The sequence below is a fragment of the Mixophyes fleayi genome, chromosome 9 (assembly GCF_038048845.1).
Source record: "Mixophyes fleayi isolate aMixFle1 chromosome 9, aMixFle1.hap1, whole genome shotgun sequence".
Lineage (NCBI taxonomy): Eukaryota > Metazoa > Chordata > Amphibia > Anura > Limnodynastidae > Mixophyes > Mixophyes fleayi.
The window spans coordinates 91,201,410-91,225,758 of record NC_134410.1 but is presented as its reverse complement, the minus strand read 5'-3'; the positions used below and the strand labels follow the sequence as shown (position 1 = coordinate 91,225,758).

Genomic DNA, 24,349 nt, shown 5'->3' with positions numbered 1-24,349 from the left:
AGCTCCAGCATTATTATTAGTACTGTTCCTGTTTTCTCTTGTGTACCGACTCCTTGGCTTGTTTTGACCTCTTCTTCGGATCTCCCTTGTACTTCGCTGCCCGCACTGCTATTGACCTTTTGGACAGTTCCTGATTACTTTTGTCTTCTCTCCGTGGTACCTCGCTTCTCTGGTTTCGACTCGGCCTGTCTGACTACTCTCCATTCACTGCGCTGGTGAGTACCTGGGAAAACCGCGACCTGCGCATCACATGCAGCAAAGCCCAAGCCTCCTTGCGGGGGTCCCTGGTGAACACTGGTGGTGCGTTAGACTCCGCGCCTCTCAGGTTAGTAGCACCAATACCAGTCAGTGATATTCCTAGTGAAATACGTGTGACAGTGATATTTTGATTGTGTTTACTGCCTATTAATTCAATTTAATACAAACAGGCACTCCTAAACCAAGCTGCTTGCTTGTACCCCACCAACCACACACCTAAATGCTCCAAGGAAAGTAAATAAAACAAAATACAGAACGAGAAACTGACAAGTGCTCTTAGTTCCACTATAGGGACAAATATGATATAGAAAACAATTCTTATTGACGTGAATACTCTTCCAGTCCTGGCCTCATGTGATTTCACTTACTAGAGAGTAATCAGTTGATCGCCAGAATACAAATCTCTCCCGCAGAAACACCACTGGCTTGTTCGTTTTTATCGATGTGAGTGTATCAATAAAGTGTTAAGAGATTGTATTCTACGGTTTTACGCTATGTGGATTTGTGTATTCTCTTTCACGTGACCTTTGGATTATCCCTGTGATTGGTCCACTCGGAGGAGACTCGTCATACTTCAAGTCAGTGGTGATAGTGATCCCCACGGACAGGCCAGCTGAGAACTAAGTTTTCAACATGGAAATAGCGGTGAAAGGGATTTCCGCATAAGAACCTACAGTGAGGAGGAATATGGACGCTCATTATCCGGTTGTGTTTCTGCGGGAGAGATTTGTATACTGGCGATCAACTGATTACTCTCTAGTAAGTGAAATCACATGAGACCAGAACTGGAAGAGTATTCACATCAATAAGAATTGTTTTTTAAATCATATTTGTCCCTTTAGTGGAACTAAGAGGACTTGTCAGTTCCTCGTTCTATTTTTTTTTTTTCATTAATCCAATATGTATAATCTCAAAGTTTGCACTGACACTCCCCAACTGCAGGTGAGTGACATTCACAAATTCTTGCGTGATTTACACTTTCCTACTTTGGATCCTGCCCCTCGATTAGCTCTTAAAGTCCCGTGGACATAACTTGAGATCCTGAATGTCGTAAAAGCACTTCCGAAAGATAAGGCACCTGGTCCCGATGGTTATACTAATAACTTCTATTTCACCTTCCAGACAGAACTGGTGCAGATTCTTGAACGATTGTTTAATGCTGGTACAAAGGAGTGCTTTCCGCCGGAAATGCTAGAATCACACATTGTCGCTATCCCCAAGGCAGGTAAGGACCCTATGTCCTGCCAGAATTATAGACCTATTGAACCTTCTTAACTCAAACATAAAGATCTATTCTAAGCTCACAGTGAACAGGCTCAACCCACCATCCCGAAACATATCCACACGGAACAGGACAGCTTTGTATTGGTTCGCCAAGTGTGCGACAACACAAGATGGGTATACTTATATTATTGAGCAAATTAATAAAGACCATCAAGAATTGTTGGTGCTTTCTTTAGATACGGAAAAGGTGTACGACAGGCTCCATTGGGAGTATATGCAACACGTCCTGGTCCATTTTGGCTTTCTTGATGATATCCTGAATTCTATTTTAGCTTTGTATGTTGGCCCTTTGGTGCATGTTTATAGCAATGGTTTTTAGTCTGACAGGTTCCAGATTACCAATGGTACTAGGCAGGGGTGCCCCCTTTCTCCCCTTAACTTTCTTCTTGCTATCAAGCTCCTAACAGAAAAGATTAGACTCTCACACATTTGCCAGGGTAATACTTTGGGTAACAGTACCCAAAATTATGTTTATTTGTTGCCAAGATTTTACTGTTTGTCACTAACCCGGAGACCTCGTTGCCACCCCTTCATGCATCGTTGGGACACTATCATAAGGCTTTCTTCTACAAATTGAAAACTACAATGTCTGACACTTCCGATAAATATCCCTGAGACATTTTTGGATCACCATAAGGAAACTTTACTTTTGTGCTGTTTTATTTGGGTACACTAATCACTCCATGCCTGGATGCCATGATCTGCTCTAATGAAGTGGTTTAGCTGGCACAAGTTTGTTACTGACAGAGTGAGGTTCCCTTGCTACCAGTCCTCCCAGAGGCACTCCTCGCCTTAGGTTCTGATGTCTGATTCTCCATACTTTATATTTGAGTAGTCTTATTCGGCTCTAATATGTGCCTCTTAGTCTTTCCATGTATCTGTTTTTACTGACAATGTTGTCTATTTTGTACTGTGTGTTTTATTGTGTTCATTCCTCAGTATGTACGCCCACTCCCTTTGTTTTTTTGCCATCCCTTTTACCCTTTTTGTTTTCTGCTTCCCCATAATTGAAAACCCTTAATAAAAATTATTGATGATAAAAAAAGAGGGCCTGATTCATTAAGGGAAGTTAAGTAAAAAAATTGAGTAAGTAGTCTCCTGGACAAAACCATGTTACAATGCAAGGGGTGTAAATTAGTTTTCTATTTTGCACATAAGTTAAATACTGTTTGTTTTTTCATGTATCACACAAATATCAACTTTAAATGTCAGTGTACAAATAAGCTATCAAGTATTTGTGTGCTACATGAAAAAACAAACAGTATTTAACTTATGTGCAAAATAGAAAACTAATTTGCACCCCTTGCATTGTAACATGGGTCACCTCATGTCTGTCTGAGGCACCTGACACGCAAATTTGTGAGTCTCAAGTATCATCTGATTAATATAATACAGTATTAACACAATTTGTTTACTGTAATTGTATTGTTGATTATATTTTTGAAAGATGAGTGAATTTTGAGTGCATGTGTTTGTACCTATTGTATGATGTATAAAGGATAAAAAGTCACATTGATCAAAGAAGCATGTAATGGAATAGAGGGATTTAGAGAGTTACTGTTTTGAACATTGAGTGAACATTTTTGACACCATCCCCAGAGATATATCAAAGAAGGGAGATTCTGTAATCTGCCCAAATTGTGTGAGAGATTTCCAAAAGACCTTCGTCCCAGATACTGTCAAAGAAGCTATTTAGCACGGACATCCAGTACAAGGAGTCCACAGAACGGGACGTCCACTGCAAGGACAACCCACAGAAACTAGATAAGAGTCCCGATTTGGGCTCAACAGAATACTGTCAATATGGGAAATATAGATAGTAAACAGATAGATGACAGCAGCTCCCTCATAGATATGATGCACAAAGACTTTAGGAAATGGGGGAGTAGAAGGTCTGTAGGGAATTTTTCAAGAAAGCGGGGATAGCCAAAGAAGGAATTAATATGTGTGGATGGAGAAACAAAGGTGTTGCAAGTGGTAATGTGACAAGAACAAAGGGATATTGAGATCAAACCCCAAGAGATTGTTTGAGGTGGCACAGAAAAGTTAAGAGATCTGAAAAGTTGCAATATATGTGGATATGCTAAATGCATCGGAAGCTGAATAATGAATCAAGTAGGTTGTATATTATAAATGTATGTTTGATCCTGCACAGCTGAATGAGTGAAATGTGCCCCTCCCTTATTCTGTGCAAAAGATTTCAGTGTATTGAGATAAGAAGGACTCTGTATTTTGTTAACTGGCAATGTATGTAACATTGATAAAAAGGTTCTTCAAGTATGCTTCAATATTTCAAGAGAAAAAATATGTCCGGAGTGCTGATTGATAGTAACATGTTGAAGCTAATGTGTATTTAGTCTAAGACTGGGACTTGTAGTTCCACAGCAGTAGGCTGGAAGATATCAGTTAAGTTTTCTTTCTCTGTATGTGAGTTTAATCTCCGTCTTACTGCGTGTGAGGGAGATCCGTGTTTGTCTGTCTTGACCGTTTAACAAGAGACATGTTTCAAGGTTGAAAAAATGTTACAGTTGTAAATGTAAAGCTTTTGAAGAGACGCAAAAAAAGTTTTAAAATCTTTGGTCCGTCACTGCCGGATTTAGTGGTCGGACAAGATTGTAAATAATGTACATTATCACTATTATTACTAGTGTCAGAACAAAGCTAGCTGGGATCCAACATGCCGTTTCTGTATTTGAACAAAATAATTTTGTGTTTCTGAAGTTGAGAAAAATAGCTTTCTCTTTAATGAAGTTGAGAATTGTGGGAGTGAACTTACATGCAGATATTAAAAGTTTTTATCTGTGTTAAAATGGCGCTGATAAATGTTCTCAGAAATCAGGAGGGTTTGTTATGCCTTTAAAGAAATGTTACAAGATAAAATGTCGTCTGTGAGCAAGACTTAAGTGAATATATATGTACTTTCAACCTGGAAATCACAGAATCTAGAAATATGTGTGAATATTTGGTCACAGGAGATTTTGTCAAGAAAATGTTGAATGATTTACAGACACAATGTGAGGTGTCTAACGGGAGTAATCTAAGTCAATAAGAAAAGCAATCTTGCTTTCAAATGACTGAGTGCTTGGAACCAAGATTCCAGATTGAATGTTTGTAAATCCGGAAAGCAAATTAGTGTCATTCAAGAGGGCGGTACTAAGAGATGATGAGAAAGGAGTGGCTTTGAACACTCGCCCAGGTCTCATCACTTTGACATTCCCTGTTTATGAGATTAGGGACTGCCCCTTTGAGGAAATCAAGGCATGGAACGCATAGCATCACAGTTAAGCTTTTAGCAGCTGTTCACTGGTTACCTGATAACAGTGTACACGCATGTTACAGTTACAGTAATTCCTAGTGAAAAAATGTTAATCTCTATGCAAAAGTTTTTTTTTTATTCACAGGTCTCCAGCTGCAAAGACCCATTAGGCAATCCAGATTGCATTGATCCAACTTTCAATGAATAAGTTTGCAATATGTTTTGGTCTACAGCCACAACAAGCATAAGTATAAACTATAACGTAGGCTCTGCTGAGTAATGATTACCTTGTTTTGGAAAGAGATATTAGAGTTTATGTGCTATTCGCATAGCAAATGCATGAACTAGGTGGTTTTTCTGTATGTGCAGAAAGCAAAAGGTTTTTATTTGTATCCTCATTACAGTTTTGAGTCAATCAGTGTTGTAAAGACATTTACTGCCCTTATTTACTGTGCTATAATCATCATATACTGTAAATAATTCGTTGTATCTTTTACAACTCTGCCTGTTATTTGTACCTAGCAGCAGTACCTTATTCCACCAGAGGTGCTGCTGTTCTGTCCTAGACTCTTCTGCATGCCTGAAGGAGTTAATCTCCTTACCTGAGACCTAATTGGAACTGCACCTGTGGCACTGCTTTAAGTACCTGCCTCAAGCTGTGCTCTGAGCAGTTCACCCTTGTATACCTGGCTGCTGCTTGTGTTCCCGTTTGTTCCTGCTCAGTTCACCTTCTCTACCTTTGGATTGATCTTGCTGTGTATGACCTTGGACCGTGTACTGGACTCTGCTGTATTGCCTATGACCTTGATCTCTGCCTGTCTCCTGGATTTGTTGTTTGCCACCAGCCCTGACCTTTTTGCCTGGACTTCACCACCACTGTATGCTATTTCACAATATCCCTGGACTCTATCTATTTTCCTGGACAGCCTTGTGCCTTCTGGACTGGGGTAAAAACTTATATACCTGTTTATGAAAACCTGCATGTTCCTGGAACCATTCATTTCTGTGTACCTTCCTGCCATACCTGTTCATTATATCTGTTTATGAAAACCTGCATGTTCCTGGAACTGAATCCCTGTTTATATATTTTGCTGGAATAAAGACATTTGTATTATCCTTCCGTGGCTGCTTGCTGAGGCTACTAGGAATCATAACATGATGAACTGCCATACTATTTAGGCCTGCTGATTGCACGCCCTCTGCTTAGTCCTGGAATTCCTAGTATTTTTGTATTTGAACCGGGACAGTATAACCAGCCCACAAAACAGCTTTGGAGTCAGGTGAAAGTTTTGTTTTATTGTGGGACCTTTTTCTGCAATCAAGTTTTCATTTGTGTTTGCAACATGTCTGTTTCACCAGTCTTGGAATTGCCACTGCTACAAACTTTACAGATGGACATTATATTGCTACGTTCCCAGCTGGCTAAATTTTCCACTTTGCTTTTGGACCCGCTCAGGAGACTGTCAGATTCTGTCTCTCCTAATTCAGAAGCTGCTGATCTGTCTAAATCCTTCTCTGCTGATGAACCTGTGCAAACAGCACCTCTTAAAAATACTTCTACAAATTTTCTGTTTTCTGTGAACTATGGGGTAACAAATTCCCAGTACACAAGTGGTCCACGCCCCCATCTGACCGAAGAGGAACGGCGGCGCAGGATAACATACAAGTTGTGTCTCTACTGTGCCAGCAATGCACATTTCTTGCAGGACTGTCCTGTCCGTAGACCACATCAGCTTAATGAACCATCTCCTGTTATTTCCTCTCCGCATTACAAAATTATTTATACTCCACCATTTCTGTTCTATGGGAAGAGACCCAATCTGCCAGCTCCAGCCGCCTGTGCCGAGGTGCCAGCCTCTGCCTCTAGCTCTGAGGTCACATCATCTGCCTCCAGCTTTGAGTCTTCGTCCGCTGCGTCCGGTCCCGAGTCTTCGTCCGCTGCGTCCGGTCCCGAGTCTTCGTCCGCTGCGTCCGGTCCCGAGTCTTCGTCCGCTGCGTCCGGTCCCGAGTCTTCGTCCGCTGCGTCCGGTCCCGAGTCTTCGTCCGCTGCGTCCGGTCCCGAGTCTTCGTCCGCTGCGTCCGGTCCCGAGTCTTCGTCCGCTGCGTCCGGTCCCGAGTCTTCGTCCGCTGCGTCCGGTCCCGAGTCTTCGTCCGCTGCGTCCGGTCCCGAGTCTTCAGCACTAGAGGGGGCGCTGCCCTTACAGTCTGCTCCAGAGTTGCCTGTCCATGCGGTCCAGCCCGAGTTGCCTGTCCATGCGGTCCAACCCGAGTTGCCTGTCCATGCGGTCCAGCCCGAGTTGCCTGTCCATGCGGTCCAGCCCGAGTTGCCTGTCCATGCGGTCCAGCCCGAGTTGCCTGTCCATGCGGTCCAGCCCGAGTTGCCTGTCCATGCGGTCCAGCCCGAGTTGCCTGTCCATGCGGTCCAGCCCGAGTTGCCACTTGGTGCTGTCTGCTCCGAGGCATCTCACAGTGCTGTCTGCTCCGAGGCATCTCACAGTGCTGTCTGCTCCAAGGCATCTCACAGTGCTGTCTGCTCTGAGGCATCTCACAGTGCTGTCTGCTCTGAGGCATCTCACAGTGCTGTCTGCTCTGAGGCATCTCACAGTGCTGTCTGCTCTGAGGCATCTCACAGTGCTATCCAGTGGGAGTGCTGTGCCCAATCCAGGCTTCCCATCAACTGTACTCAGCTTGCCGTCCCAGTCGGGGACCCCTGCCCTGCCGTCCCAGCTAGGGACTCTCCAGAGTCTGCCATTGAGCCTGAACGCCCAAAAGCTGCTTCTGAATCTTCAGACCCTCCTCCAGCCTTCTTTGATGGAGACATCAAACAGTTTGTTACAGTACTCGAACTTTCCATGAAAGTTTCAAGAATGTCCAGATTATTTTGTTGATGCAAGAACGGGAAAAACCTTGCTTTGCCACTTCAGTCACAAGAAACACCAACCTTGGTGACTGGCTTTTTGGGCATATCACCATCCTCTAATAGAATAAAAGGTCCTATCCTGACCCTTGGCTGGGACTCAGACTCTGATAGTAAGTTCATTGAAGATGCTAGAGACTTAGTGGACGAACTTGGCAATTCTACTTTTGCTTTTGAGGAATTGGGTCTTCTCTGTACTCCTTTGGAGGAGAGCCCAATTGTGTCTTCAGGAAGAAAAAGAAGAGGAGGAAAACCTGAAGGGAGCTTGTATGGAGCGTCTGGAATCCGTTCCTTAAAGGGGGGGCTATGTTACAACTCTGCCTGTTATTTGTACCTAGCAGCAGTACCTTATTCCACCAGAGGTGCTGCTGTTCTGTCCTAGACTCTTCTGCATGCCTGAAGGAGTTAATCTCCTTACCTGAGACCTAATTGGAACTGCACCTGTGGCACTGCTTTAAGTACCTGCCTCAAGCTGTGCTCTGAGCAGTTCATCCTTGTATACCTGGCTGCTGCTTGTGTTCCCGTTTGTTCCTGCTCAGTTCCCCTTCTCTACCTTTGGATTGATCTTGCTGTGTATGACCTTGGACCGTGTACTGGACTCTGCTATATTGCCTATGACCTCGATCTCTGCCTGTTTCCTGGATTTGTTGTTTGCCGCCAGCCCTGACCTTTTTGCCTATACTTCACCACCACTGTATGCTATTTCACAATATCTCTGGACTCTATCTATTTTCCTGGACAGCCTTGTGCCTTCTGGACTGGGGTAAAAACTTATATACCTGTTTATGAAAACCTGCATGTTCCTGGAACTGAATCCCTGTTTATATATTTTGCTGGAATAAAGACATTTGTATTATCCTTCCGTGGCTGCTTGCTGAGGCTACTAGGAATCATAACAGTATCGTGGGCATGGTAATGCATTGATGGGAATTCAATATTTTTACAGAAATGAAAAAGATTTAAGACTTAAAGAGCTATTATCTGTGCTCCTGTATTAGCATTTCTGGATGATAGCAAGCCATTTACACTCTCCTCTGAGCAGAGCCAAATGTTTAACCAATTTTAAGCTAAAGTAACTTCAGCGCCAGCACTGGCTTCGTCCGATTATGACAAGCCTTTCACGTTATTTTGTTATGAAGTCAGTGTACATGTACAAGGGGTACTGACACAAATACATGGTCGCAAGCTAAGGTCACTTGCATACTACTCTGCACAATTAAACCCAGTGCTACCAGCAGCACCCACCTGCGTAAAAGCAATAAGCTGCAGCTGCTTTAGTGCTTGAAAAAGAGTATAGATATTGTGCTAGGACACCCAGTTACCTTAACGGTACCGCACGCTGTGACAGAAACCAAGCACAAACAAAACATTTGTTACCGGCCAGATTTACTAAATATGAAGATATACAGCACAATGGACATTCCCTTCTATTGTGAAATGAGTGACATATAACACTTGCCGAGCGCACTGTGTATTTTCTTCCTCCCTTTCCTTTTTTTTATCCTTCCCTAAGAAATCCAGAATTAAAAGACAAAAAAAGGAAGCACAAGAGGCCCCAGAGCCTCTTATGTTCACAGATCTATGTTAAGATCTTCAGACAAGGTAAATCCGAGTAAAATGTATTTTAAAGGTCCAAGGGAGACCAGAGAGTGGAGTTCATTGATATTAGCGGGAGGAATATAAATTGCACGTTATTTTTCCTTTGCTGTACGCTGTAGATGTGTACTAGTCTAGAAAGGAAAGCCAGGTCTGGAAGAACCAGACTCATGCCAATAGTAATGTAGAGATCATTATACATAATTAGAAAATTCTAATATGAAAGTTTAACCCAACCAAATAGAGAAAAAAGCAACCCATGACTGTAGGGGTTTACACCCAATACAGAAATGTATTTGTGAGTATTGTGGCCCAACACATTATTACATTTACACAAGACAATAGGTTAATATTGGACTACCTGACAGCTTAGTCTGGAGGGTAAATTGAAGCCCAGGGTTGCACCTTTTTAACTAGTGATGCAAATGATGCAGAGAAAATGCTTGATGAACACTTACAAAAATAAGACATGAAATATAAATTATTTTAAGGAGCACACTGGAGATGCTTATCTAGAAGGATCATTTTCATGGCTGTACCTGGCCGATTGGGCCAAGAGTATAGGAGGATTGGTATCAGGTTTTATACATGTTGTACTTCAAGGACTGTTATTAATCCTTATTATATACACCAATAGAACTGATGATGTGGTTTATTAACAGGTGTATTAAAGCTAAGTGTTTCTCTTCCAGAAAAATTAGGTTACCACATATGTCCTAACCGCTGTACTGTACAATCCATCTAATGAGTGTAAACCTTGTGGAACTCAGAAACCAAGAACCTTTTCCTTGGATTCCACATGCTCCTTAGTGAAGCCTATCCTTATGAAGTAGCACTGCTAACTCCCAGTAACGTTACATTTAAGCAGTGCACAATGTTGAATTCTGCGGTCTTATTGCAGCAAGTTTCAAAAGATGGGAGAAGTATCTGTATATATTGGGGTTCCCCTAGGGATTTGGGGGAATTCCATCCCAGCTTGAACAGGGAAAAAAAAAATGCAAACACAACATTTTTCTTAATAGTTTCTGAACATGATTGTATTGAACTAATGAAACAAGAATCTCTGGTTTTATCTGACATTCATAATCATCATGATCATCATCAACATTTATTTATATAAGGCCAGCAAATTCCATAGCGCTTTACAATTGGGAATTGACATTAAAGATAAACCATTACCAGATGCAGACATCACTCTTTTTGTACATGGTTCACACTATTACATAGATCCTGTCCCTTATACAGGGTGTGCTGTAACCACACACACACAGAAATAGTGATTCAACAGATTACCGAGTCACATCAGCAAAAGAAGCTGAACTAAAGGCCCTGACACTTGCATGCATATATGCAAAAGGACAAAGAGTAAATATTTACACTGATTCAAGTTATGCATTTGTAATTGCGCATGATTATAGCTCTATATGGAAAAGTAGGGACCTTATGGGTTCAGCAAGCAAGCCAGTCAATATGCTGAACATACCAGGGCACTGTTCACTGCATTCCAGCTGTCCTCCAAACAGTGATGAAGGTGAAGACACACACAGAGATACTACCCCCGAAGCTAAGTGCAATAGACTGGTAGACCAGGCTGCACGAGAAGCCGCCATAGCCCCAGTACCCCAAGGGGAGTTTATTTACATGGTGACCCCCAGACCCCAAGTTTGACCAGACCACACTCCAACTTATGGAAAGACAAGCAACAGAGAATAAGAAAAAGACTTGGGCAAAACACGGAGCACTAGAAGTGCAAGCAGAGTGGTGTAAAGGTCAGTGTTTGTGTCTGCCAAAAGTAGTTTATCCCATTATGGCCAATATAGCACACGAGAAAGTGCATCTGGAGAAAGATGCTATGGTTGTACTTACTAGCAGCTTATGGATAGTACCAGGGTTCACCCAAGCAGCACAGTCGTTAGTGGCAGGATGCCTAGTCTGTGCACAGAATAACCCGGGTAAGTCTGTCCTATGGAAAAGCACACCCCAGACACAGTATCCCTATAAGAGGATACAGATAGACTTTATACAACTTCCCAAATGCACGGGCTTTGAGAATGTGCTAGTCTGTGTCAACTTCTTTAGTCACTGGCTGGAGACCTGGTTGTATAGAAAAGCAAATGCTAAGGCATTAGCCAAGAAAATTGCGAATAAGGTAATCTGCTGATATGGGGTACCAGAGGTCATTGTAAGTGATATACTTTACGGGGCAAAGATTCCAGAAACTATTAAAAGACATGGGCAGGGGCGCACGCAGGGGGGGTTTCTGAGTCTCCAGAAACCCCCCCCCCCCCTCCGCGGATCGTAGTCGGCCCAAGCATGTTTTTAAACATGCAAAAGATTTTTTCTATTACAGCATCGCCGCGATGCTTCTGTCACAGCGCCGCGGCTGCTGTATAACTCGGCGAGAAGGAGCTGCTGCGCATGCACGAGCGCAGCAGCTCCTCCCTTGAATACCCAGCATCACCCATCCTGGCTTCCCTGGGGCACGGTAGGGCTTGATATTTCAAGCAATATTTCAATTAATATATAGTAAAATATCGTCCGATACTGGCCACAATCAATCTGATTTACTGTTTTATTAAAAGACCAAAGACTCTATTTCTGAGGAGCCTGCAGGGTATGCAGAGCTGTGTTATTGTATATAAATATTGTATTGTAGGATTAAAAAAAGTAGAGGATTCCTCTACTTTTTTAATCCTATAATACAATATTTTATATATACTCACACAGCTCTGAATACCCTGCAGGCTCCTCAGAAATGAAGTCTTTGTTCTATTAATAAAAAAACTACATCAGATTGATTGTGGCCAGTATCTGATTTCACCCTGTAACCCAATAACAAATATATATATATATCTATAATATAAATGTCTAGTGGCATGTGTTAGTCTGTCTGTGTATGAAAAAAAAAAACCTAGCTGCAGCGCCACCTGCTGGGCAGAGTTCTACACTGACCTATATATTTCTTGAAGGAGAAGTGACAGTTGGGAGTGGTTGGTGGTTGCCGGGGGTGACAGTGGGGAGTTTTTATCACCTTAAGTAGCTTGATTTGACTAGAATGCATGAGTATCATGCACGGGTTAACTGACCTACTAAATTCTTAGTGTGTGTGGAAAAAAAAAACTCAAAAAGGGCTGAAATTTGGTATACTGACATTATTGACGAGTTGAGGGGTCAAACTCATTTTCGTGAGGTAATTTTACCTCATGAACACATGTGTACAGTGGCGGATTCAGGGGGGGTGCGATCGGGGCAATCGCCCCCCCTAGCAGGGGTTTTCTGCCAACGGCTGCACAGTATGTGCAGGTCCGTTTGGCAGTGACAGTGTGCTGCTGTGTTTTAAACACAATCAGAGCAGCCGGGCAGCACACTGTCCCTGCCTGTCACTGCCGAGCGGACCTGCACATACTGTGCAGCCCCCGGCAGCCTCAGAAGTCGGAAAGGGGGCGGGGCCTAAATCGGCCCACCCTAACATCCCCCCGGGGAACAAACATTTTCTAGATCCGCCCCTGCATGTGTAGCGGCGTGTGTTAGTGTGTGTGTGTGTGTGTGTGTGTCTGTGGAAAAAACTATTTTCTCAGAAAGGGCTCATCCAAATGACCTGAAATTTGGTATACTGACATTATTTGACAAAAAAATGCATGAGTATCATGCACGGGTTAACCTGTGTAATATATATATATATATATAGTCCAAACTTGTGTCATGTTATAAATGTTATTTTTTTTTTGTTTGTTTGTTTTTTTCATGTACATTAGCAATGTTAGTTTTAATGTGTGTTATCAATGCTATTATCTTATTGTGGCGCTTTATTTTTAAGTTGTATTTTTACTTTGTTCAGAATTCAACTATTTGGAAACTCCCCCCCCCCCCCCCCCCCCCCCCCTTAAAAATCCTGCGTTTGCCCCTGATGGGAATCATATCTGCCCTTCACACCCCCTACAGACCCCAAAGTTTGGGATGTGTGGAGCGCCTTAATGGTACTTTGAAATTGAAAATGCAGAAAATAATGGCTGAAATAGGTCTGCCATGGATCTCATGTTTACCTGCACTCAGTAAAAAACACTGCTAGGAGAGACACAGGTTTAACACCATATGAGATACTGTTTGGCACAGCAAACAGAACAGGCTGTTATTTTCCAACTATAGCATGTATATAGTGATTTGTTGAATTATGTTGCCTTATTACAGAAACAACTAACTGAAATACATGGTCAAATGTTCTCGTCCATTCCAGACCCTAATTTTGATACAGGTACCCATAAACTGCAACCTGGGGGCTGGGTGGTCATAAGAAAGCACATCAGGAGAAGTCTTGAACCCAGATACAAGGGTCCTTATCAAGTCCTGTTGACGACTCCCATGGCAGTGAAAATACAGGGAAAGAGACACCTGGATACACGCATCACATTGCAAAGTCTTCAAATCAGGGGAGTCTTGTTCTGATAAATAGAAATGACTGTCTTATGGTATTGATATGTCTTGCCAGAATAATTGTGACTGAAGTAGGGATCAAGGCCTCCCTAACCCAGTATGGAACAGACAGATAAGTGACAAATTGCCTATGCCACTGTGAGAAACATATGGGAAGGAGTGCTCAACAATTTGCACTCATAGTAGAGTAAACTCAGAAAATGCCTTTGTGCAGATGCATAACCTCATCTGTAAAGTTTTCAGTAATGATTCATGTTGGATATTGGAAATATTGGCATTCGTAGCAAATGGTTTTGCAATCCTGTTGATCGTATATGTGATAATGAAACTAAATATATGCCTGGCTGATTAAGAAGTTACTGACACTTGACTATTGTCTCTCCAAAAAGGGAACTACTGAAAATCCCGAACCTCTGATGATCACAGAAACTACAGCTGAAACCTGACCTGACTATGAGCGTCAAGAATTATTTGAACTAGCAAAGCCAAAGAACTGCACAGTTTGCAACAAGAAACTAAAGACTGAACGAAGAACATGCAAGGCCTGCAGAACTACTATAGACTCATTAACTACTTATTAGGAAACCATCCTTTCTAGACATGGACATTTGACAAATTGCATCTTCTCATAAATCAAGTTAGGACAGGGAGGATCACAGGCTTATCATTAGTGGAGGATGAGTTGACAGATCCCTAAGGGGAACAACTCTATGCATGTGGCCTTCTACGTGTGTATACGCACCTACTTAATAAGAATGTGGTTCTATAGATAGGTTAGGTAGGTAGGAGGAGAAAGGGACGAAAATTGAATAAAAGATGGGAAATGTTAAATATGATTTTTTGTTAAGGCCTCATAAAGCCTTTGTTCAGCCATTTTATTGTAACTTGCATAGAAATATTATTTGCTAGAAGAGATTATTCATTTTTCTGCTAATTTGCAGTCTTACAAGATGTCAGCCTATGGCCTTGAAGTTAAGATGACATAGAGAACACCTGAGGAATGTAACAGGATATGAAAACAATTAGTAGCTTCATATTCAGCTCGTAGTGTGGCAGCTGTGCCCTTGTGGAACCTCCAGCTCCCCTTGAGATAAGAATAATAGGCTCATCTGTCCTTAGAAGTGGAAGAAATACGTGAGAAAGTTAATCAGTAGCGCTTCCCATAAACTAGTGGTATAGACTTGTATGCTTATGACATAGGATTCATTTATCCAATAGGCTATAAAAACTTGTATCTTTGTATCAATAAACTAGAGAAAATTCCTTGTATTCAGAACTTGGTCTGTGTCAATTCTCTCCAGCTGATTGAAGCGCTTCCAGATATACTTGACACCACAGGCAGACTTGGGTCAGAATTTTAGATCTAACATTTTCTTTGTATAAGTAAATATATGTAGTACAGTAGCATAATCCATTATTCTATATTTGTATCAGCTCCTGTTTAGCCATTTTAATACTTTCACCTAGTGTATTCCATACCTGTAGCAATAGCTCCCTGAGTCGTTGTAGCTGGGACTCAAGCTGCTTGTTGTGATCCTCCAAAATCTGCATACGAGTCTCTAGGCGGTTTTTGTGATGCCGGAGGATACGTGCCTCACTTAACAATTCCTCACTCTGTATGTCACCACTGCCCCCTGAATCGGGTGACACTTCTCCAAATACTGCACCTTCTCCAGCTTCTGCATGCTGCCATTTAAGTCGTTTCAGCTCCCCCTGAAGAATTCTGCATAGATAAAGACTGCTTAAAGCTCCAGTCACTCTCTTAGCATACATTTTTACATATCCTACATATTCAATTTGTATACAAAGGGGCTCATGCTGACTTTCCCCCCCCAAAAAACTTTAAAAAGCTGCATGCAAAAATAGCACATTTACACAAAATCAAATAATATAGGCACAAGCAATGAATAAAGCTTCAGAGGTAAATTCGCAATCAGCAGCGGCTAGCTAGTGCTGGAGACCGTAATCATCATTAGACTGTATTTGTACGGCTACTGAGAGGTTTATATCCATCTCCTTGCAGGTCAGCCTCAGTTTACAATAACACAAACAAGCCCCTACTGTACTTGGACTGTGCACGTCCGTTTCCTTTTCAGTTCCACCTTTCCAAGCTTAAAGAGGCGCAAGAACCAAAACTGCATAAAGACTTTTTTTTTTTTGCGGCCTTACACAGTAGAAATTTGCAGTTTGTACACTAAGTAAACAGGTGTATCCTCAAATCAACATGATCCCCAATGTCTCAGTTAATTAAAAAATAACTAAATAAGTATCTATTCAAAAATTAAGTAATAGAACTCATAATGAAAGTCAACAGGGGCAGATAAACTCAAAATAAATCATGGACATTGAAAACTTCAAGGGTTAAAATGCTAGTGTAGTGGGTTAACAACAAGTCACCAGCCAAAGTCTTAAGTCTGGGGCAAACAGGAGCATTATTGTAAGGTTCTACATCACAACACAGCAAGACATGTGAACAACAAAACAGCTATGCACAAGTTCAGGTTGCTAAGTGGTTAGCACTTCTGCTTCACAGCACTGGGATCATGAGTTCAATTGCCGACCATGGCCTTATCTGTGTGAAGTTTGTATGTTCTCCCCGTGTTTGCGTGGGTTTCCTCCGGGTGCTCCTGTTTCCTCCCACACTCCAAAAACATACTAGTAGGTTAATTGGCTGCTATCAAATTTACCCTAGTCTCTCTGTCATTGTCTGTCTGAGTGTGTATGTTAGGAAATTTAGACTGTAAGCTCCAATGGGGCAGGGACTGATGTGAATGAGTTCTCTGTACAGCGCTGCGGAATTAGTGGTGCTATATGATGATGATATCGGTTCTTGCCATGAAGAAGTGTAAGACACCCTATTCCAGACACCAGCCAATACTAGACTCGGGGGAGGGCTCAGGGCCTGATTAAGGGTTCTGGCCGCCCTAGGCTTATATGGCCGCAGCGCCCCCCTCCCCCGAATATATAAGTGTATAGGAACTAGAGATGGTCGGGCTCGGTTCCCCGAGAACCGAATCCTACCGAATTTAGGCTATACGAGTACCACTCGGCTTGGTATTCTCCCGCCGGCTCGGATTCCAAATCGAGGCCAAACGTCATTGTGACGTCGTCGGATCTCGGGGCTCGGTTCTCGCAATAATTGCAAATTTTAAATACCCACAGCAATCCATCACAATTTGACAGAGGGACAGAGCAGGGTGTAGTCACAGGCTGATTAGAGCAGGGACAGAGAATATACCTTATTCTTCATCCAATTCTGATAGCAATTCTGATTACAATTCTGATAACAATTGATAGAGAAGAGAGGAGGATAGAGGAGTCTTTTTTTTTCAATATTTGGCACTACAAGTGCTTTGGGGTGTCCCATATCCCCCAGTGTAAAACAACAATTTTTCTGGTGCTGAAAGTGTTATCTAGCAGCACTATCTGGTTAATTTTTTGCACTTCAAGTGCTTTTGGGGTGTCCCCCATTCTTTTGCATTAATATTTCTGGCTGCCAAAAGTCCTGTTTGTCAGCAGTATCTAAAACAATTTGTAGCACTACAAGTGCTTTGGGCTCATAATGGATTCAAAGCAGTCCACATATGAGCAGAATCAGCAACCAGGTTCTGTCACCAGTCCTGATGGTAGTGTTCCCAGTACGTCATCTGGGAAAGGCGATGTCAAACTACACAGTCTTTTGAAATCGGTAAAAAAACACACACCCCAAAAAAATTTACTGTGTTGAAGCGAAAAAGAAGTGTAACTAAGGAAAAGTTAAGTGCCGATTAAAAAAAAAAAAATTGCCAACATGACATTCTACACACGCAGTGGCAAAGAGAGAATGAGGCCTTCACCTTTGTCTATTAGTGGCAGATCAAAAAATGTTACCGAGCCTACAAGTGGTGCACAACTACTGTTACGCGTCAAAGCCGACCTGCAAGATAACAGTAAGGCATTAGAGGATAATGTTTGCTCTGAATCAGAAATGACACCAATCCCTGTGGAGAGTCCATCCAACAGTGGGGTGTCTAATTGTGAGCATTCTGTTAGTGTACCCATAAAGAGGGACCCTTTCAGCAGTTCTGCTGATGTGTGCCTGAACAGCCCGAGTGTAGCCGGTGATACACCAAGTGAGGATGACACTTTGGAATTAGAAGAGGATGAGGGGGAGATTTGGGTAGCCGACGAGGGCACTGATGAGGATGCGGTTGATTGTGTAAGTCCTGCGCCAGTGGCAGCAGGGTGGCGCCAGTGGCAGCAGGGTGGCGCCAGTGACAGCAGTTCTGGCACGTGAGGTTCTGGCACCAATTTGCACTTTCCAAACACAAGCAGAGATGACGCAGGTGGCAGACCACAAGAGTTTGACATCTGGGCTGGTTTGAATTTTTTGGTATTTTATACAAGTGGAGGGGGGCCTAGAGAGACAGAAACCAAACTGCCTTTGTCCATTTCTTTACATATTTAAGTATAAGTGTAGGGTGTAATATACATCCAAAGACGATGGCTGCATTGCCAATATTCATAGATGGAGAGGAAGACAATCTGGTTTGTGTGTCGAATTAATGAAGGCCTACTAGGAATTAAACAGTTTTTTTGGATAATTAATTAGCTTTACAATTACATTACTTGTCCAAGAAACAGGTGGAGCATTTAAATTTGGTTATTTTAGGCCCAAAAACAATGATTTTGAATTTAAAATAGCAAAACAAAACCAAACAAAACCAAAACCAAAACACGACGGTAATCCAGATCCAAAACTAAAACCAAAACACGGGGGTCAGTGAGCATCTCTAATAGGAACACTCCTGAATATGAATGTTCAGGTGTATTCTCCAGCATTCAAATTTAGACAGATTGTGCCATTGTCTCTTACCTGTTCTTGCTCTTCTCTCTTGCAACTTTGTTATCCTCTCGCTGGCTTCTGGAAAGTTGGCGTCCTGTTTTGAAAATGCAAAAATTTATTATAATGCAAAATGTTAACAAACCCTGAATGATTAGGCCCTTTAGTTAAAACAAAACACTCCATTATGGCCAGCTAAAAGTACCCCATTGTACAGGCATATATAAGCAATATCTGAATATTTGTGGTCAATCAAATACAAAACTCTACCAGCCCCATCTCACTAATATTTAGTATTCTAGTGATTGCTGAGACCACAGAGCGCATCCATGTAACCGCCACACAATCATGAGATTATGCCCCCCAAAGCTGCTCTATTTTTTAAATACCCCCTGCAGCCATTTTCCTTAACCACCCTGACCCTCCCGCCCCCACAGCCATTTTCCTTAACCCCTGCTGCAGCCATTTTCTTTAACCCCCCCTGCAGCCATTTTACTTACCTCTCACCCTGCATCCATCCCCCCTGCAGCTATTTTCCTTACCTCCACTCTGAAGCTATCCCCCCATCACATCAAAACTCCCCCAGTCACATATATCAGCCCCCCTCCTCTGCCCTCCTTCACACATATAAACCTCTCTCCCTCCCTATAGATTTGCATGACAGTCCCCCCTCTCCCACCCTATAGATATGCATGGCAGTCCCCCCCCTTTCCCTCCCTATAAATATACATGGCAGTCCCCCCTCCTTTCCTATAGATATACATGGCAGTCCCCCCTCCATCCCTATAGATATACATGGCAGTCCCCCCTCCATCCCTATAGATATACATGGCAGCCCACCCCCTTCACTTACCTGTAGTTGTAGCCTAGCGATTGGCTGCCTGCTGCTGACCACTGACCACCAATGCTTTTGATCATCGCCACCTCCACCCCCCCCCCATCAAAAAGATGAATGGAAAAAAAAATGAATGAAAAAAAATGAATGAAAAAAAAATAATAAAAAAAAATACCCGCAGCGCCGCGCCCCCCGGGACACAGCGCCCTGGTCAGCCTAGTGGTTGATCAGACCCTGGGAGGGCTAGCAAGTTTTAGCCCAGGGGGCTAGACTTGACTCAGCAGCCTATAAGGAACATTTTAAAGGAAAAAAAAAATGCAGGTGACCCAGCCCAAGGTAGCCCACTACGGGACCGGCTCAAGGGGCACAGACTTTAGGTATATAGGGAGTCCCCTCGCACTGTGGATGTCTTGACACCGTCCTTGGTATTATTAGGTGGAGAAACACCAGGACAACAAAAGATCAAGTGGGAATATTTTTTTTGCAATTAAAAATAAAAAAATTATGCAGAGTTTGTATTAAATTAAAAATCATATGGGGGCTTATGGCAACCTGAAACAACCAAAAGGCATGTAACCTGTGTCAGTATGCTCTCTGCAATGCTTTTCAAAGTAGATTATTCTTCCTCAGGCACACATAAAGCATCCATGCAGCAAAGGGCTGCCTATATAGCTACAGTGAAACTGTAAATGCATATACCTTCCATTTTAATTCTTGGATTTATCAATGCACTTAATCTATTTTGGGTTTATAGTTTCTTTTCTAGAACCTATCCCTACCCTTTGACACATGCATTAGAATCATTCATGTTACGTCAGTATTTGTTCTTTGGGAAATGTGCAGCTGGAATCTAGTTTCTGCTGGAAGTACATTTTTGGACTATCATTTCATCATTGTGGGTAATGCTGACTCTTCTACACTTTTTTGTGGGGGTCTGACTTCAGATACCATCATTCTCCCACATCATTGGAATGCTATTTAAGCAGTTGTCACTGTCATAACCCTCTTGCATGATTCCTCTCTCCTTTCTGTTCATCCATACTTGTTTCCCCCTTTTATATTGTGCTTAGTGGTAGTAGTTTTCAGTTGTAACCACACACAAGGCAAATTTGAAGTCTTCTATCCAGCGCATCTTTACGTGCCACGATCTTTTCCCAGGCCGGCTTCCTCTCACGTCACAGTTTTACAGCTGTGTTTGGAGGAATCCTGCTCAGGAGAGAGCATCACATGCTGGATAAAATGCTTTATGGCCCTTTGTGGTAAATAAAAAAGTACCGTTAGAGGACTAGGTGACAGCCTGACTTGTGTGTGGTCACAGACCAAGCTGACAGATAAATAAAATGTTTGATTTGTTGCATTTTTTGAACAATATCAAATTTGTGTTTAACATTTTAAAAAGATGTTGTTAATAATATTAATAACAATTATAACAGCATATTAATAACTTGGAGCAATTATGGAAAAAGTATATGATTGATCTGGTACCTGTTCTCATGCTCCAGTTGGCAAAGGATCTTTTCCAGATCTCCCTGTTCTTCCTCTGGATTTAGGGGTCCTATAGACAGTGAAGTGCTACATGGATCGCGGTCTGTAATAGGACTGGAATGGCGAAGTAGATACTGATCCTCATCACTAGTAAAAGCAAAATATATATGTGGATTCAGTCATGCTTTTCCTTTAATTAAATAGCATGGCATTAACAGCTGCATTTCAGGAAAGGTCAGAACGGGCCTGACACATTTCTGGAAATGCCAAGTAATGAAATTTAATTAAGAATACTTGCATATGGCTAAAATCTACATAATATACAAGTGACATTTATACATTTTCAAATCATTTGAATATTTGTGTAAACAGTGTTTAGTGCTGTCATTCTGTACACATCAATGAGGAACATTTATTTGTCATAAAAAATAATACATATCTCTCCAATAACACTTACATTAAGGGGTTCCACTATCCATATCTTCCAACATGTTGAATTTCACCTTGTACACAATAGTCTTATCCAATTCTTCCTAATGACTTTCCAATTGCATTAAATTGCGCTTAGTTCAGTAAATATAATGTGACAAAAAAAGAAGAAGAACTGGAGCTGGCTATCCTGCTCTGTGTGAAACGGGTCATAGGGACTGTTTTATCAATGGGCAAAGAGCCGTATTGCCTTTGCTCAGGAAGCTTGTTTATCTGTTCTGTTATCTCCATCTCATAACATATTAAAATCATTAAAAATGCTTTACTCTGTGAATGAACCACTTTTTAATGAATTAAGGTGTTCAGATACAGATTTTTTTTTAATTGAATCTATTTTTTTCCTTTCTTTAATTTCCTTTTTTCCCAACTAAAAGCCAAAATCTGGAGAACTTGCACATTTACACCTGCACATCTGCAGAGACTGACCCAGCAAAGCGCTAAGTTGACCCTTAAACTGGGTACACACTGATGCAATTATCGTGCAGATAACATGATAAACAAGAGTTTGGTCAGATTAGTGTGTACACTACCACATTCAAGTTTTATCGTACCAAAGCACATTGTATTGTTTGATTTGGTTTTACAAACTTCCTAAAAATCGCGATCAACAATGGAACAATGTTAAGCAAATTTGGGAGTGTGTATGTACTCACGACCGTCTGTCCAACAATTCTGCCAATTGTTCCTCCAACACTTATGCCTTTGTGAGCATTCATATTTAAATCTATGATGTTGTCTCCTATGTGCTCTGTTGTGTAGAAGTACAACGTAACACATGGAAATACAGTGATCTTTTCATAGCGAATCAATAATAAACGTTCTTTACATGCTCTATATGTCATCTATTTGTTCATGTATCCAAGTGTATAGAACATGAATAGTAAACACAAGTACACATACATATTCTCAATAAAGTCTAATTTATTTTCTGATGTACATTGTGTCCATTTCTTAAATCTTGTATTATCTACCTGTATGCATAATTATTCAGCCTGCAAAAAAGATTTATATTATATATATACACACATATATACATACATATATATACATATTAGGGGTGTGCACCGGCCACTTTTCGTGTTTTGGGTTCTGATTAGCTTGAGGTTTTGGGTTCTGATTGGTTTTGCCAAAACACCCCACTCAGGGTTTTGGGTTCTGATTTTTTTTTTTAAAAAGTGCTAAAATCCAGTTATTTATTTTTTTTTTTTCACTCCTACGCTATTATTAACCTCAATAACATTCAATAACAATCATTTTCACTAATTTCCAGTCTATTCTGAACACCTCACACCTCACAATATTGTTTTAAGGCCAAAAGGTTGCACCGAGGTAGCTGGATGTCTAAGCTAAGCGACACAAGTGGGCGGCACAAACACGTGGCCCATCTAGTAGTGGCACTGTGTCGTAAATGGCATATTGGCAAGTTTACGTTTCTCCTCAGATGATTTTAATTTTCTTTTTTTGATAATTTTAGTGAACTTTGGCTTTTTGTATTCTGCATGCCCTCTACTAGGAGATTGGGCATCGGCCTTGGCAGACGACGTTGATGACATTTCATCGTCTATGTCATGACTAGTGGCAGCAGCTTCAGCATAAGGAGGAAGTGGTTCTTGATCTTTCCCTACTTTATCCTCCAAATTTTTGTACTCCATTATATGCAGCACAAGAGAGTGTACCCCTAATCCACACACACCCGGCAAAGGCTTTAAAAATTATATACGGCACAGGACAGTACCACTGGACTGGAGTTATACAGCAGTACAAATTCCTTTATACTGCAGGAACAGTGAACGTAGTTAAATATTGCAGTACTAATATTTCTGGACTGCAGGAACAGGGAACGTAGTTAAATATAGCAGTACTAATATTTCTGGACTGCAGGAACAGCGAACGTAGTTAAATATCGCAGTACTAATATTTCTGGACTGCAGGAACAGCGAACGTAGTTAAATATCGCAGTACTAATATTTCTGGACTGCAGGAACAGCGAACGTAGTTAAATATTGCAGTACTAATATTTCTGGACTGCAGGAACAGCGAACGTAGTTAAATATTGCAGTACTAATATTTCTGGACTGCAGGAACAGCGAACGTAGTTAAATATTGCAGTACTAATATTTCTGGACTGCAGGAACAGCGAACGTAGTTAAATATTGCAGTACTAATATTTCTGGACTGCAGGAACAGTGAACATAGTTAGATATTGCAGTAGAAATTTTTTTATACTTTTTTTATAATTTATAATTAAATTTTTTTTTAATTTTTTTATATTTTTTTTTAAAACAATGGACTTAGCAGGACAGAGCACAGGACACAGCAACACTAAAAATTCTCATCCTTTCGGGAGCAGATAATGTTTGGTGATGAGCTATGTTCTGCAGGTATCTCTATTAAGCAGGCACAGTCTTGGAGGGAGAAATGCTCTGTAGGGATTTTGTAGTTCTAATTTTTTATGACGTTGCTTTACTGTCTCTTTCTAAGACACGCAGGCTCTAAACTACGATAAAGCTAAACTAAGATAATGTAATAGTACTGTATGTGTGTATTCCAGTGAACACACAAATCTGTGAATTAACAGCTCCACCATTTTGTGAGTGACAGCAATCTCACTACATGATAGTGCTGAATCTGCAGCTAACTGCAGGACATGAGGTCATACCATGTCTGCATTGCTCAAGGAACACGTCCATTAAGGCTTCTGCCTTAATTGTCGTAATTTCATTGCTTTTTGGAGTTTGAGTGAAAGACTTTCAATAGTTTTTTTTATGTTTTAGATGGTGTGTAAGGAACCTTAATCGGACATGTTAAACCATAAGGTTTTTTGTCTATGGAATTTCAAGGCTTTTTGTAAGGTAAAAATATTGATAATAAATTTATAAGCCTAAAATTGTACAGCCTTTAATAATAACTTGGCCAATCTAATTTCTACTATTTTTCTTAATCCCTAAAAAACAAGAGTTTTAATATTGCTCTACT

At 41.4% G+C, this 24,349-nt stretch overlaps 1 protein-coding gene across 2 annotated transcripts in view; it reads right to left on the bottom strand.

Moving 5' to 3' along the window:
• DRP2 (dystrophin related protein 2) overlaps nt 1-24,349 on the bottom strand; it is a 280,136-nt gene that overhangs the window by 24,707 nt on the left and 231,080 nt on the right. Inside the window, exons 15-16 of one of the 2 annotated variants that reach the window (XM_075184671.1) lie at nt 20,885-21,031; nt 15,222-15,480 (exon numbers count right to left, since the gene is read on the bottom strand). In XM_075184671.1, the coding sequence (XP_075040772.1) occupies nt 15,222-15,480; nt 20,885-21,031 (406 nt within the window). The remainder of the gene's footprint in view (nt 1-15,221; nt 15,481-20,884; nt 21,032-24,349) is intronic. The other variant, XM_075184672.1, reaches the window with a different exon arrangement.